Source organism: Momordica charantia, assembly GCF_013281855.1.
Source record: "Momordica charantia cultivar OHB3-1 chromosome 6 unlocalized genomic scaffold, Mcharantia_2.0 BLBB01000006.1, whole genome shotgun sequence".
Classification (NCBI taxonomy): domain Eukaryota; kingdom Viridiplantae; phylum Streptophyta; class Magnoliopsida; order Cucurbitales; family Cucurbitaceae; genus Momordica; species Momordica charantia.
In genome coordinates this window covers 7,541,637-7,558,773 of record NW_028275164.1, presented here as the reverse complement: position 1 = coordinate 7,558,773, position 17,137 = coordinate 7,541,637, and the positions used below count along the sequence as shown (strand labels likewise).

The 17,137-nt window shown below is 40.9% G+C and overlaps 2 protein-coding genes across 3 annotated transcripts; one reads left to right on the top strand and one right to left on the bottom strand.

Annotated features, from left to right (window-relative positions):
* Positions 1-1,089: 1,089 nt before the first annotated feature.
* On the bottom strand, positions 1,090-5,033 carry LOC111016520 (Ribosomal protein S5/Elongation factor G/III/V family protein). The gene has a single exon (XM_022291957.2). It carries the CDS (start codon positions 4,414-4,416, stop codon positions 1,303-1,305), a length of 3,114 nt encoding a protein of 1,037 aa, XP_022147649.1. The 5' UTR covers positions 4,417-5,033; the 3' UTR covers positions 1,090-1,302.
* A 1,315-nt stretch (positions 5,034-6,348) lies between these two features.
* Positions 6,349-16,655, top strand: LOC111016563 (ABSCISIC ACID-INSENSITIVE 5-like protein 2). 2 transcript variants are annotated; one of them, XM_022292002.2, is made up of 4 exons: positions 6,349-6,656; positions 7,097-7,795; positions 7,890-7,961; positions 16,350-16,655. In XM_022292002.2, exons 2-4 carry the CDS (start codon positions 7,133-7,135, stop codon positions 16,362-16,364), a joined length of 750 nt encoding a protein of 249 aa, XP_022147694.1. In that variant the 5' UTR covers positions 6,349-6,656; positions 7,097-7,132; the 3' UTR covers positions 16,365-16,655. The 2 variants fall into 2 exon arrangements, with proteins under 2 accessions (XP_022147694.1, XP_022147693.1); XM_022292001.2 differs by having other exon boundaries at positions 6,352-6,656; positions 16,388-16,655.
* Positions 16,656-17,137: the final 482 nt, after the last annotated feature.

The window sequence follows — 17,137 nt, the reverse complement described above, 5'->3', positions numbered from 1 at the left end:
GAACGTGGAGAGGGAGGCAGATGGGTTTCGTTGTCGAGAGGAAGGGAAGGGTTTTTAAAAACTAAAACCCTTTAAAAATTTAAAAAAATAATAATAATAATAAGACGATCGCCTCCTTGAAGGAGGCGATCGCCTTGCCTCAGGCGACAGGCGCGCCAAGGCGCCCAAAGGCGAGCGCCCGATTGAAGGCGCTCGCCTGGGCACCTTGCGAGGCGCACCTGGGCGAAAACGCCTCGCCCCTCGCCTGAGGCGAGCGCCCGGGTGCGCCTCGAAAACACTGCCCCATACTAAGCAAGCAAAAAACATAAGAACAAATATTACCTTTCAAGCTGGTAAGGATGTTGTGCTTCAAGCTCCAGGAAGACTCATATGGCCATATCTCAGGTTGCAATCTCCAAAAATTATTTCCCAAGCTAAATCTGGGAGTGCGAGGTCGCATGCCGATGGAGTACGTTGAATTGGGATTGAAGGTGACCGAAAATCTCTCATGTAAGCAGTAGTAGTCAATCAGAAAGTCAAAGCCTAGGCATCCCTTATGGCTACCGTTGAAATTTATGGATGCAAGTAAATGGAATTTGGAGAGACCAGGCCTTTCTCGAGCAAGTTTTTCTCCAAATCAGAGAATTGAGTGTTTATCACAAAGAACTGGATCATTTTCTTTATTGGCCATCCTTGCCTAACTGGGAGAATTTATTTGGCTCCTTTGATTTGCAGTGGTTTGTCTTTGTCACAGAGGATTCAAGGCAGCTTAGAGCAGCTTTTGCATGGTCAGTGGTAAAAAAGAAAGTAAAAAGATTATGTGGACCATTGTAATCCAAAGCAGGGGTAAGGAAATTTTTGGGTGAAGAAGTATAGGATCTTCTTGATAGATGCCAAATGGAGTTAATAAAATCCCCTGGTCTATAGTGAAATCAAACTTATCTTATTTCTTTTGTACTTTTTCATAGCTGACAAAAAGTTTGTTTCTTATAGAAGTTATAAATAGATATGTTCACTCCCTTTTGGGAGTTCCTTCGACTTTTTTCTTTTGTTGAAAGCTCCATGAGAAGTTTGTTTTTTATAGAATGGAAAGTTAGATGCGTTCCAAAATTGATCAAAACTTTATCAATTGAAAAGAATTGAAAGTTAGAAGTGCTCCAACCATCATTTTACAATCAACAAGTATTACCTACTATGTTCCCTCGCCCCCTACAGGGACCCAAAAAGAAAGTAAAAGAAAGAGAAAGAGAGACACAGAAGGTTTGAACAAGAATCTAAGGATGTATTGCCTTACAGTATTACAAATCATCAGGTGTTCTATCTCTATACTTTCCGAGCCAGTGTTCTCTGCTTTGTTGCATGCTGCACAACTTTTTCTTCCACTGGAAGACCCTTACGCCGTCTTACAGTATCAATAAGCTTTCTAGCTGTGTTGGGCAGCACGCTAGAACCATCTCCAAACTCTTCAATTTCTTCTTCTGTCTTGGGGACGAAAAAAGGATCTTCACATAGTTCTTCCCAATGGCTAAGCACTAGAAGAGCACTTGCTGCTCCAGAGGTCCATCTCCTTAACTCATCCGCAAAACCAAAGCTTTCTGAAACTGGCACATATGCATGCACAGTAAACAAAGGTGAACCTTCCTGCATTTCTTCTTTCAAAACCCGAGCTCGCCTCCGAGCAAGTACAGCATACATAGGACCCAAATACTCAGTGGAAGTGTTCAATTCACAGAAGTACATGGCTTCAACAAGTCGTGGTTTCTTCTGAAGTACTGCTGCTCTACAGGCATCCTTTACAGCTGTCATAACTTGTCCAGAAAAGATAGCATTGTTCTCTGGTTGAAAGGGAGCTTCAGATTCATCTAAATTCCCGGACAAAGAAGAAATAGAGGCCTCAACAATAAATGCCAACCCCCACATCGGTTCATCACATAAGGGCCCAGCTGATGTAGCCAGCTGAAACCCAGAAAGAACACTGCTCTCGAGAGATGCTGCTTCCGTGCATAGTGTCTGAGTTCCTTCTGGTGATGATACAGAAGATAAATCACCTACCAAAGATGTTTCAGCATCCAAGTCACCATTTGAAGAATTGCCCACAAAACCCAATCTCTGGGATGCATGAGGCGAACCCCGAATAAGGACAGAGCAATCAGAATCCTTTACTTTTGGATCTGGGTTAAGCAGAATGTTAGGACCAATCTGTTGTGGTCCAAGTGCCCAAATCCGCTTAAGAAGCTTTGACCACAGTGCTTTATGTTTGTCAGCTCGACTGCCATCATGGTCATCCTTCAAAGATGTATTGTTACACGCTGCATCCTCTATGAGTTTCTTTACTGCTTCTGCTGGATTCTCATTTTCCCTCAAACTTGATCTCTTTGTTTCCAAGTTTTTATAGCTCTGCCCCAACTTGGCTCCAATAATATCTCCTAGTACATCAGAATTTTCATCAAGTATTTTAGTTAGAGCAGGTGGAAGCTTCAATACCTGCACTCTGACAACACATCTACCATTTGGGGTTTTTTTAGTAACACATTCTGTGCTTTCAGATAACACTCTAAAATAATCCACCACACTAGATTCCACTCCTTCAATTGTCTCTTTATACGATACAAGAGGTGGAGAGACTTCCAAGCTTACCCTGGCAAACCTCTCTTTCAAATCCTTTATGCATCTCTCAAGATGAACTTCTCCTGCTGCAGCAAGTACATGTTCTCCCCTTGCTGAAACAGTTACCTCTACAAAAGGGTCTGCACGATTTAAAAGCCTCAAGCCTTTCAATAATGCACCTATATCTCCAGGATCAGAAGGCTCAAGTGCAACTCTAAGAGTTGGCGCAACCTGGAATGCCATACTTGAGAAGGGCCAGCAATTTCTTGTGGAAGAAAGAGTTGCACTTTTCAGTATATGATGGCTAAGGCCACGAATTGCTACAAGGTTTCCTGCTTTTACTGAGGTCACTGGTTTCAAGCCTTGGCCCATCATTAGATAAAATGAATGCAGCTCAGCCTCCTGAATGTGCTTTTGCATTGATTCCCCTTTTGTTGGGTCATACAAAGCTGAAAGTACAAAAACTCTCTGTCCAGAACAAAGAACCCCACTAAATATTCTTGCAAATGCAAGGAAACATTCGTCTGATTCCCCATCTCCACCATCATCAGCTGAAAAGTTTGTAGTCTCTCCCTGATTGTCCCTCCGTGGAAGCATTTTAACTGGAACTGCAAACATCTTGGACACAAAAGCAACAAATGGAGCTTCAGGCCTCGAATCACAAGCTTCAATGGATTTCTTGACAAGATCTGCCTCAGTCAGCACATTGACCTCAACCCCAGTATCAATGATATCCCTCTCCGGGAGCAACCGTGGTATTCGAAATGATTGTGCAGCAATTGGGTCAGGCATACACTTCACAACCATCGACAATATTGCATCTGAAAGAGGAAGCCAACGACTCATAACAGCTTGAACAACCACCTTTGGATCCTTGTTAGAAAGTTCGCGAGCTGGTATATTCAAATTAAACGTACTATTAACCTTTTGAAGCACCTCCTTATCGCCATCAGTTTCTAAAGCAGCCGTGTAAACTTCCCATATTCTTTCAAGCACAAATTGAACAAACATAGGCCGAGCTTTACTTCCTCCAGCCAAGCCCTTCTTTCCAACGATCATCTTGGTCTTTGGGTTAAAATACCGAGGACCCCACAAGGCCTTCTTCAACGCAGACACATTTGCCCCGAGCTTTGAAGCATAAAACTCAGCAAACTCATTAATGCCAAATCCCCATCCATCTAACGCACACACAAACACCACATTCCCTTTCTGTGGTTGAAATGTATCTTCCTCGTCGTCCTCAATATACTCGAGGTTCTCATCATTTACCTCGCCCGAAGAACCTGCGAGTATTGAATCCACATCTGACAAATACTTCTCGGACTTGTACGCACTCATAATCCCATTAACCTCATGCACAATCCTCAACAAACGAGTGTATGCTTCCATCGGACTCAACTTCAACTCACATATCAATCTATCAATCTTATTAAGAACCAAACACGGCGTCAGTTTCTCAATCCAAGCTTGCCGCAAAACAGCGTGGGTTTGAATGTGCACACCCTCCACAGCATCAACTAAAACTAACGCCCCGTCACTCAGTCTAGCAGCAGTTGAAACTTCACTACAAAAGTCCATATGACCTGGCGAATCAATAAGGTTTATAGAGTAGTCCTTATACCGTAGACCAATCGACGAGCTCTTCATAGTAATCGCCCGCCGTTGCTCCTCGTCGAGATAATCCATGAAACGGAGGCGGCCCGCCATCTTGGGGTGTATCAAACCGCCGCCCGAGGCGGCGATTAGATGGTCGGCAAGCGTTGTTTTGCCATGATCGACGTGTGCTAATATACATATGTTCCGAATTCTTCGAGTCTCGAGATCACCCATTTTAACCTACTGCTGAGAAAAAACCCTAGAAACCGCCAATCCTTGGAAGCTAAAAGGATAAATTTCTTCCGTATCTGCTTCGCCGGAACACGCCGCCACTGCTGGTTGCGCGGCCGGAGGTTGCCGCACAGAACAACGACGTGGAGGGTTGCTGGAACGCCGCTGGGTTCGAGTCGTCGCCGCACCGCCGCACAGGTCCGCTGCCGCGGGTCGCGGGTCGGATCCGGGTCTGCGCCGCTGTTCGTGAGCTTTTGGAAGTCGACGGCCGTCGCTGGTTCAATTCGTGCTGGCGCGGGTGCAGGGGAGTCCCCGGAGTTCGTGTTTGCAGATGGCCCACCCAGCCGTGGATGATTGGTTCGCACCACCGGCGTTCGTGGAGGGTCGTTGCAGATCAACTCCTCGCACGCCGTGTTGCCGCCGCTGGTGCCGCCGTTGGTGAGGAGTCGTCGCCGGAAGGACAGCGGAGGCAGGGGAGTGGCGGCTAGGTAGTGAAAGAGGGGATTAGGGTTTTTTTCCTTTCTTTTTTTTTTTCAGAGAGTGCAGAGAAAATATGTGCTAAAAACAAAATGGAGATTTAAAAACCGACCCAAAACGAATATAGATAAACTTAAGGATCAAAACTTAAAGAAGTTTCCTAAACTAATTAAAATCTCTTCCAAAATTATAAAGGTTAATTTATGATTTTCGAAAACCTAATTTATCTAAATTAACGAACTCAAATATTAAGAGGAGTATAGTTGAGTGATAATTGACATGTACTACTCGGTTTTAGATCGGAGGTTCAATCTCCAATATCTCCAAATTGTTGTACTAAAGAAAAATACTAATAGACTCGAACTTAAATTCTTATTATCCCAAAATTATAACTTATCTCAAGAAAAATACATTAATTTAAGTTATCAAAATGGGGAGAAAATCAAAGATACAATCAAGGATACAAATTAAACCACTAAGTAATTTAGTCTGAAGAAGTATGCACTACCTACCTTCAAAAACTTTCATTATCAGAAGTTGACTAGTCAAGCAGTTAATAGCTTTCTAACTCTTACTATTTATAAGTAATACCGAGCCTGAGGGTGAGAGAATCTAAAGAATGACTCATCGTCGAGTCAAATAACACAAAAGCGATAATACTCACAACGAGGATTACTCAAATAGTAACACTCTAATAGGTAGAGTCTAAACAAGTACAAGACTCTTTAGTTAACTAAGGGGACATTCTATATCTACCTAACTTGCGAACATACAAGAAAAGTGAAATATAAACAAATATGTAACAATCAGTGCTAAAAAAATCAATCATCAATTTAAAAAGTCAATAAAGTAATCATCGATAATAAGTCCGCCAAAATGAACATAGCGTAGGGGTAATTGACATATACTTCAAACTAAGAGGTTGTGAGTTCGAATCTCCTCCCTAACATGTTATACTAAAAAAAAGACAAGTAATTTCGTTGAAATCAACAAGATTTGAAATTTGTAACAAATAACAATCTTTATAGTTTATAATTTGTAACAATTGAATATTTATCTGAAAAAATTCATATAGGTTAAAGTGATGATTTTTGTCGTATATGATTTAGCTTATGTAATTTGTAAACATATTTAATCTTTCGTCAATTTATCAATCTACATATTATATATAAGGAACTTGATAAAATAAAAAAGATTAAATCGTTACCATCTGTAAACTATAATACCTAAATTGTTATAAATTTAAAAGTATAGGACTAAATTGTTATAAACTAAAATCCATTAACTTAGAAATAAATATTTTTAGGGAAAAAAAGAACGGCCTATTAAATAATTTAATATTTTTAGGGGAAAAAAGAACGGCCTATTAAATAATTTAATACTATACCAGCGCCAAATAGATGAACCAAAAGAACACGCATATAATTTATCTCATAAATTCACAATTTATTGACTAATCGGCGCGACGAACAACCCGTATCCAATAAGTTATTTGTTTCCATTAAATTCTAGCAGCCAAAATCGTCACGAGTGCCGAAAAAGGCAACAGAAGATCGAAATTCCGAATTCCAAATATTAACCAAAACCCAAAAGAATCAGTGGGTTCCGATTTTCTTCCTCCGATTCGGAAAATACGTGCGTGATAAATCAAGAAATTTGAAGGAATATATATATATATATATATATTTTTTTTTTAATTCACATCCCATTTTCTTCCTTCCACTTGTCGTCTCAGATCGGATCCATTCATCTTCTCACTCCCACAGGTGCGTACTTCTGATCGGTTTCGATCCATCTTATTGTTCTCATGTCATATTTCGTTATACGTGTTCGTTTCATGTGAAGCCGCGAAACAATTTTGGTCCAGTGTTTATGTTTCTCTTTATGGGTTTTTTTTGATCCTCAATGTTTTTCGAGGAATTGGGAAATCAAGATGCGGCAATATTTGAATGATAACAGATGTTAACGTGTGAATTCTGTTTAATCATTGTGAACAGTGGCCGTAGGTTCCAGTTGGTGTTTAAATAAATTACTTTTGCTTTAGAATTTTGAAGTATACTCTGTTTAGTCTTTGCTTTGAGTTGCAATTATGAGTGTTCATACGAATTTGCAAGATGGTTGTTTCTTAATTACCCGTATGGCTGGTAAATGAGGGGAATAACTGTTATTACTGCTAATAATTCAATCTTAATTCTCATAATGATAGTTCAAACTTCGAGGTTAGTTTTTGAGGGCGTGGTGGATGGGGATTCAGACGATGGGTTCTCAATTGAATGGCCAACAGTCTCATTTACAGCCATCTCCATTGATAAGACAAAACTCATGGTACAGTCTTACTCTAGATGAGGTGAACAATCAGTTAGGTGAAATGGGAAAGCCAATAGGCAGCATGAACCTTGATGAGCTTCTTCATAACATCTGGACTGCTGAAGCTAACCAATTCATTGGAATGGAGAATGAAAGTTCATCTTCGGTATCGTCTCTCCAACGTCAGGCCAGTTTCACGCTGGCTAGAGCGTTTAGTGGGAAGACTGTTGATGATGTATGGAGGGCAATTCAACAAGGGCAGAAGAAACGGTATGGGGAAGATTTGAGAAGTCAGAATAGTGAGGTTACACCTGGTGATATGACTTTGGAGGATTTTTTGGTACAAGCAGGGCTTTTTGCTGAGGCTTCTCCGACTGCTACTATGGGCTTGGTTGCCATTGATGCTATGGCACAGCAGAATTTTTCGCAGAAAATGTGCCTGCTGTCATCATCTCCTTCATTAGGCACACTGTCAGATACAACGACGCCGAAATGGAAAAGGGATCCATCAGATACCCTTGAGAAGACTATGGACCGGAGGTTAAAGAGAAAAATCAAGAACAGGGAGTCTGCTGCACGCTCTCGAGCTAGAAAGCAGGTTACATCTGGGGAACTTTTCATATAAAGGACTATTTATTTATCATATTGCTGGTCTGTTAATCTCCACAGCTGACCCAGTAATCCGAATGCAGGCCTACCATAACGAATTGGTGAACAAGGTTTCACGCCTTGAAGAGGAGAATGTAAAGCTCAAGAAAGAGAAGGTGAGTGATTTTATTATATGCCAATCCTTGTGTGACCATGCACCCACATGCCTGCTTGACTCAGTGACTCTTAAGTTTCAATGATAAATCTATGATTGAGTTTTTAATTTGTGATACCATGGTAACAAAAGAGGCATACGTTTATGAAATGGCACACATTTCTTAAGAAAAGTTTGTGCTGTCTGTCTTAGCCTTTATGCATTCTCAATATCGATATGCTCTCAATCTATTGACTTTCAGAGAGTTAGAGATGCAACAGTTGTATCTTTAATGTAGTTCATTAAGAAACAGTCATGAGAACTTATTTGAAGCAGGAGGTTTCTTATAATTGCCTCCTTGTCAAAAAGGACTAGTCATGAGAATAAGTTTGTGCTTGTCTAGCCTATATGCATTCCTTAATACCAATATATTCCCGCCAACCTGAACATAGCTCAGTGGATTGAAACACCTATGTCCAACTTGAAAATCGTGAGTTCGAATCCCTCTCACTCCACATGTTCTACTAAAAGAAAAAAAAAAGTATCAATATATTCTCAATTTATTGACTCTTAAAAGGTTAGAGATGGGATTGTTGTATTTGCATCTCTAACATAGTTCATCAAGAAAACCATCATGGGTTGGCTTTCGTTCAATAAGCACAAATGTAAATAGTAAAGGGCTTAGAGGAAATTAGTTTAAACCATGATGGTCACAATACATAAGATTTAATATCTTATGAGTTTCCTTGTTAATCAAATGTAGTATGATAAGAGGTTGTCTCATGATTAGTCTGAGGTGCACGCCAGTTGGCTCGAAGATGTGGATATAAAAAGAAAAACATAGTTCATCAAGAGACAGTCGTGAAAATTAACTTTAAGCAGGATGTTTCGTATAATTTTCAGCAGGGGCCTTCATTCCTATTCCAAACAATCCTAATAAAAAGAAGGATTTCTGTTCCAACCATTATTACATAGCATGGACGACAATATTTTTTTGGCAGTAGCTACTATACTAGTCCATTTGGCACCTGTTACATTCCAGACTTTTATTTCAATTCTTCTCTAAACTTATTCTGATTTGGCAAATACGGTCTTAGGATACAAATATCGCTGTTTAGAGCTTGCAACATGCTCGTGGGATTGGTTGGGTAGGCAGAAGTTGCACGTATTCTAGAATAAGATGGGGGGTGTCTCACTCACTCGAGAGGTGCTTTTGTATTCTGCCATTGATCTCCTGATGAACAGATCCTCTTCTGATCTAATCCAATCAGTGGTAGAGCCTTTAAAATAATTGGCCATAGATATCAGTGTTAATAGTAGGAAAAGAAATGAGGCACTTTAGTTGTAACGACCATGAAGATTCCCCGTAGAGACACGGGAGTTGTTCTGCTTCTGACAATAGTTAGCATAGCATTTATGGGGAGTTAAAAGGGCGGGAGTTGTTAGGACTCCTTTTGTGGGGCTGATCTTTTTGTATGCCATTTTATCTCTTTCATGAAAGTTTGGTTTTCTATTCAAAAAAATGAAATGGTCATTTCAATGGAAGGAAGTTTGGCAGTAGATGGAAACCCTTGGGTGAACATAATCAAAGGTAAGCACATATGGAGAAACTTTGCTATCTTCAAATTGGAGATGGAAAAAGAATTTTATTCTGGAATCATTGCTGGATTGAGCCCTTGGAAGCAAATTTTCCTCTATCGTATGGGTAATAATGTACAAAAGAACTATTGCTGTGATTCATCATTCATTAGCCTAAAACACAAAATCATGAAATATAGTAGATAGGTGGGTGCTAACTGATTCCAGAGCGGGAGAATTCAGTAAACTTTTTCAGATCTTGGAAGGATACAAGTACAGGGAAAATTCTGGAAGTTGCAACAATAAATAATTCTTAGGTGAAGTCTGTAAGGTTTTCCCTTACTTTTATTGATATTCAAGAACAAGAACAACGGAATCAATCCAGCCAATTCGAGAGGGCTGGGGAAACTCTCCAAGAAAGCACTCTGCTATTCTTACTTGCTAAGGAATTCTCTACCTCCCTCAAGGGAACATTCTCCCTTTTAACAAACTACTCCCCATGTCCAAGTGGGCCCTACTCTTCTAACTAACTAACTGGAAGTATAATTCCCCTTCTACCCCTCATAATATATGTCTTCACTACCGAGGGTCTAACATCACCCCCCCCCCCTCCCAAATTCACCTTGTCCCCAAGGTGATCAGTACCAAAATGCTGGGCATAAAAATCCGGAAACTGCTGACGAATATCCTCCACAACTTCCCAAGTAGCTTCCTCCTCCGGTAAGCCCTTCCAACTGACCAACGCCTTTTCCTTATGCGTAGTCGTGTTAATCTGTGTTGCAAACACATCGTCGGGCTCAGCCACCCACTCAACTTCATCAGTAACCCATGGCACGAGCTGTTGGACCACCACAACTACCCCTACAGCCAGCTTGAGCTGAGAAACATGGAAAATCGAGTGTATTTTAGCTTCGTTCGGCAATTTCAACTTATAGGATAGGCGACTGCACCAATCCTTTGAATAATCTCAAAGGGACCAAAATATTTGGGAGCCAGTTTTTCATTTCTCTTTTTAGCTACACGCAACTTCAAATAAACCCATGTCCCGACTTCAAACTCAACCTCTCTTCTCTTTCGATCAGCCTGCTTCTTCATCCTTTCTTGTGCCAACACCAAATGATCCCGCAGTCGCGCAACGATCTCATCCCTCTCTAGGAGTTGCTGATCCAATGTAGCATTGGACGTGGACATATAATCATAGCCCAACAACGGTGGGGGTGGCCGGCCATACACAATGTGGAATGGAGTAGTGCCAGTGGAAGCATGAAATGTGGTATTATACCAAAATTCAGCCCAAGATAACCAATGAATCCACTGCTTACTCTTAGGCTTTCCACTGCAGAAACATCGTAAATAAGTCTCCAGACATTTGTTGACCACCTCAGATTGTCCGTCAGTCTGCGGATGGTAAGCAGTGCTCCGACGAAGCTGAGTACCATGTAACCGAAACAACTCTGACCAGAAGTTGCAGGTAAAGACGCGATCCCTATCACAGAATGGTCCGAGGGAAACCATGGAGCCGGACAATCTCTTTCACAAACAGTGTAGCCACAGTCTTAGCGGTGAAGGGGTGACTCAAGGATAAAAAGTGGCCATACTTACCAAGCCGATCGACCACCATAAGAATCGTCTCACATCCCCCAGATTTAGATAGCCCTTCTATAAAGTCCATAGCAATATCTTCCCAAATACGATATGGAATAGGGAGAGGTTGTAATAACCCAGCTTCTCAGCCACAGTTTTGCTTTGTTGACAAATGGGACATTGCTGCACATATTTCTTAACATCAGATTTCATCTCTTGCTAGTAGAGTTCACTTGTCAGTCGTTTGTAGGTCCTTAAGAACTCGAGTGGCCACCCAAAACTGAATCATGATAGGTGTGCAAGATTGAGAGTATTAAGATGGAGTGCTTTGAGAGGACCAACCGCTACTTATACATTAATTATCCTTGGTGAAATGGAATTTGGATCCTCTGTCTGGGTCTGCTCCAATTCCCTCGTAATCATTGATAGATAAGTGTCCTTAACTTCATCATGGATCACATTACCATCCAACAACGTGACACTGGAAACAGCTGCCAATTGACCAACTGTAGGCATTCGAGACAAAGCGTCCGCAGCCTTGTTTTCCATCCCCGACTTATATTGAATCTCGAAGTCGTATCCCAAAAGTTTGGACATCCATTTCTGGTATTCAGGTTGGACCACACGCTGTTTAAGAAGAAACTTCAAAGCCTGTTGGTCTGTTCTCACAATAAATCTCTGCCCCAACAAGTATGGCCTCCACCTTTGCACTGCCATAACCTCAGCCATCAATTCACGCTCATAAACTGATTTGGATTTGACCTGAGGCGACAGAGTATGGCCAAAATAAGCAATGGGACGCTGGTTTTGTGCCCCCAAACCATACCCTGAGGCATCAGTCTCAATGACAAATGGCAGAGAGAAGTTAGGGAGAGCCAAAACCGGAATGGTCACCATTGCCTGCTTCAAGAGTTCAAAGGCCTCAGTAGCACGAGAATCCCAACGAAACGCATCTTTTTTAAGGAGCTGGGTTAGAGGAGCCGCCATAGTTCCATAGTTTGCTACAAATCGCCTATAATATCCGGTCAACCCTAGAGAGCCCCGTAACTCCTTTATGTTCACTAGTACCGGCCATTGGAGCATCGCTTGCACCTTCTCAGGATCCGCCTCTACTCCAATTGCAGAAACCCAATGGCCCAAGTACTCAATCAGGTTTTGAGCAAACTGGCATTTCTTCAAGTTTGCATACAATTTGTGGTCTCTCAGGAGGTTAAACACCACAGTTAAATGGGATACATGGGTCTCCAAGTCTAGACTATAGACTAGGATGTCATCAAAAAAGACCAAGATAAACTTGCGCAAGAAGGGACGAAATACCTGATTCATAAGTGCTTGAAACGTCGAGGGTGCATTTGTCAAGCCAAAAGGCATTACTAAAAATTCGTAATGGCCTTCATGTGTGCGAAAACCCGTTTTAGGTACATCTTCTGGTGCAACCCGAATTTGATGGTACCCAGACTTGAGATCTATCTTTGATTATATGCATGACCCATGGAGCTCATCCAAAAGTTCCTCAATCACCAGTATGGGAAACTTATCAGGTATGGTCACGTTATTTAGAGCTCGATAATCCACACAAAATCTCTAGCTACCATCTTTCTTTACCAGAATGATAGGACTGGAATAGGGGCTGACACTAGGGCGGATAATCCCTGCATCCAACATCTCTGTCAGCAATCGTTCAATCTCTGTTTTCTGTACCTGAGGATATTGATACGGGCGAACATTCACAGGGTCTGCGCCCTCCTTCAACACTATACGATGATCTATGGCTCTACTTGGGGGCAACGATTCTGGGAGATGGAAAATAGAGGAATACTTCTCTATCAGCCTCACAATAGATCGGGGATGGGTGGGCGGAGTGACTGCATTATCCCTCAGATGTCCTTCAGCCATTGCCTGTAGAGCCCACATTTCTACGAGATACCCTTGATCATGGCTCTCCTAAGCTTGAGACAATCTTTTGAAGGAAACTTTGAGCTTAGTTAAGGTCGGATCACCCCTTAGTTGGATCTTCTTCTCGTCCATTTTAAATACCATTGTCAGCGCGGGCCAGTCCACCTTCATATTTCCCATCTTTCGCAGCCACTGCAATCCCAAGACTACATCACGATTTCCTAACTCAAGCGGAAGGAAATCATCGCTCACCGTGATCTCTGGTAATTCCAATAGCACCCCTTTGCAAATTCCTTTCCCCTTTATCGCAACTCCAGTGCCCATGATCACTCCATAATTGATGGTCTCCGATCAAGGTAATTTCAGTACCTCAGCCAGGCACTTCGACACAAAGTTGTGGGTTGCTCCACAATCAATAAGGACTACTACCTCCCTATCCTGTAATAGGCCTTTCAACTTCATCGTTCCCGAGGGAGTGAAACCTACAATCGAATTGAGTGCCGCCAAAATTTCCACAGCCTTTCCTGTCTCATCATTCCCAACCAACTTGCCTTAGCTTGGATCAATCTCTTCTTCCCTGACCTCCATTTCATCGTTATGGACCATATAGACTCGTAATTCCTGATTCTTGCACTTATGTCCGATTGAATACTTCTCCTCACATCGGAAACATAAGCCTTTTTCTTTCCGCTTCTGATACTCGGCCTCCGACAACCACTTGTGTTGACTCTCCAGTTTACTAGGTTGTCACACCCCTGCTCCACGATTCGCAATCGTGACTACGCGAGTAGGAGTAACTTCAGTCGGTTTCGTCGCTATCTTAGTCCCAATCGAACTTATTCTGGAAGCGTTTCGTGTCAAGTTAACCTGTCCTGCTTCTTGCACCGCTAAGTCGATATCCTCAATGAGTTGGGCCTTTCTCATGATCTGTTCTAACCCTACAGGTTCCATCGACGAAACTTCTGCTCGAATTATCGGTTCTAAACCATTCAGAAAAGCACTATCGAGTACTTCATCAGATATGTGTGGTAATGGCGCAGTCAGAGCCTCAAACCATACACAAAATTCCACCACCGTCGTTTCCTGTTTTATCGATAACAGTCGCGCGCACTGCCTTGCCTCCTTCGACGGCAAAAATCGTCGAAACAGCCTCGTCTTCAGATCTTCCCAATCAACGAACCTATGCCGGTTGTTAATCCAACAATACCACGCCAACGCTACTCCATCAAAACTGATAACCGCCACAGTCATCCTCTCCCATTCACTCAACTTGTGGATCTCGAAATATCGTTCAGCTCTGAAATACCATGACTCCGGATCGACTCCTGTAAAAATTGGCATCTCAACCTTTTTAAATTTGCTCCGATCTACTCCCGCTTCTTGCATCCAATGACTTTGAAATCACCTTTGATTTCTTTCATTTTTGACGACGATCCCTCCCCTGTCACCGCACATGAAGGAAAAGACTTACCTCCGATAATCTCCGTCATAAATTGCTCCAACAATTTGCCGGTCCTTTCTCCTTGTTCGCGAATTCCTTGAATCGTCTCCTTGAGACTCACGAGCTCTGCTTCGGTCACTTCACAACGCTCTTCGAGCCTCTTCTGTGCCATTGTGCTAACCTCCCCAGATTGTTACTGCTCTGATACCAATTTATAAGGTTTTTCCTTACTTTTATTGATATTCAAGAACAAGAACAACGGAATCAACCCAACCAATTCGAGAGGGCTGGGGAAACTCTCCAAGAAAGCACTCTGCTATTCTTACTTGCTAAGGAATTCTCTACCTCCCTCAAGGGAACATTCTCCCTTTTAACAAACTACTCCTCATGCCCAAGTGTGCCCTACTCTTCTAACTAACTAACTGGAAGTATAATTCCCCTTCTACCCCTCCTAATATATGTCTTCACTACCGAGGGTCTAACATCGTCCCAATTCAGCATTTTGGCTAGAAAATAATTAGGTCATGACTGGAGAGAACCTATTTCTATGCCGACGACCATTAAAAATTTGACAGTTCATTATTTTTTAAAAAAAATTTCTATTTTTTTGTATTTCTCTCTCAGTTTGTCCATTTAATAATGGTCAGGATAAAATATGTTCTCACCGATTAACATCTAAGTAATTTCCTTTTGGTAGCTGCTAACATTGCACTAAACGGCCATCTATCAAATGTGGAAGTAAAATTGTCCAGATAAGATCAAAGTTATTTATTATTTATTATTTTTATTATTATTTTAAACAAAATACAACAAAAAATGTTGTGACATGTTTTTATTTGGACTGTATGCCATGGAGGAGTAAGTATGGTTGAAAGGAGTAAGTGTGGTGTGTGTTGTGTTATGATGTATATATGGAGGCTGAAGAGGCTCAAAACCTCCTGCTTTTTCAATGGCCTTTTAGTATACTAGATGCTGCTGGTGTTCTCTTCGAGATTTTGGATACTCATGGGTGATCGATAAGAATGTTTAAACTTCAAAGGAATATTTCTCTGTCATGTTAGAGAAGACAGTAGATACTATGGACTAATTGCTATAATGGCGACAGGGCTTATGAACAGGTAGGAACAATGAATTTTTAATGATAAGAAATTGGGATGCGGAGAAAATTCTAGACTAAGTAAGATTTCACTACTCTTTGTTTCTGCTGAAATCAATCAACTTCTTTTAACAAGCACGCTTATAATTAAAGTTAAAAAGGCATAATTGAAAATTTTTGAAGTATAGGGAGTATGTATGTAGATATCATTTGGAAATTAAATTATAATTTAACCTTGCTAGTGTTTTGGGAGAATCAAGTTATTTAATTAGTTCATAACAATTTTAGTAAGAGCAAGGGACAAAGCTCCTACTAGAACTTTTTTATCATGTTTAGGGGAAGACTTTCTTGATTGTCATTCTTCCCTTCTATCTAAGGATTAGTGGCCAAAGTCTCTCCAATGAATTTTAGTATAAGTTCTAGCCCTCTAAGATGTCTTTTCGTAAGTAAAACAAACATTAGTCACATTTCTGAAGTCTGGACTGCAATTCAATATCAATGCACAAAAGAGGGCATGTTCTCCCTTACAGTTTATCGATTCGTCTTATAATCTGGGATCAAATGTTCGATTCTCCATTCCATTATGCATGGTATTCAATGTTTTCTTGGATGAAATGTAAGTATATTTCTTCACATTTATAACTTTTCTTGATTGATGAACTAGTTGCAAATTTGTTGCTTGACCACCGTATCTTCACTGTATGCATAATTCTGAATTGTTCATTCATTCTCCAGATTCTTTTTTCCTAATCTTCATATGATGCTCGAACCTAGTTTTTTCTCTTACCATCTCTTGGCGAACCGAAATGCTTCAGGTCTTCCATCTCTAACCCTTGTTCTTCTAACCAAGTAGGAATTCGAGAACATGGTGCAAATGGAACAAACCTCAGAACCGAAATATCAGCTGCGGAGAACTAGTTCAGCATCCTTCTAAGGTATTGGTTTGGGTGTGTTGAGAGGACTGGACTGGGTATATAATGGAGTCAGCTGAATCTGTTTTTGTGGGTCCAATGCTGAATAGAGTTTGGTTACTACATCACATCACATCATATGTACATTATTTATTGATCCATATCTAATTTTCAGTTATAGAGGCAGCAAAAAGTGCAATGTTCATAATATTATTATGGTTCTGTTTCACTTAGAAAGGATAGGAAACAGGTTGGAAATTACTGAAAAAGTTGCTCACTTTTGATTACAACTAAATGTTTAAAATATAAGTGATTTTCTTTATAGGTAAGAAGTTAGAACATCCACTCCTCATACCTATTCACTTATAATATGCTAATTTTGGAATCATGAGTCACCAAAAATGTGCCATGATTGGCCCCCAAGGTGCGCAGCCCTATTGGCAAGGTCTTAGGATCTCTTAGTCATATCGACTTAGAGATCCCAAGTTTGAAACTTTGGTAAGCTTAATACTGAAAACCCTTTATATCTCCTAAGTTCGTGCCTTGGATGGATGTGAGTGCTCCTAGTATAGGGGAGCAAAACTTCGACTCCTAGTTATATATATAAAAAAAAAAGTACTAGGACAATGTATTGTTTTCATGGTTTAGGAAAGATAACAATCTTTTTGATTTAGTCCCAATTAAAAAAAAAT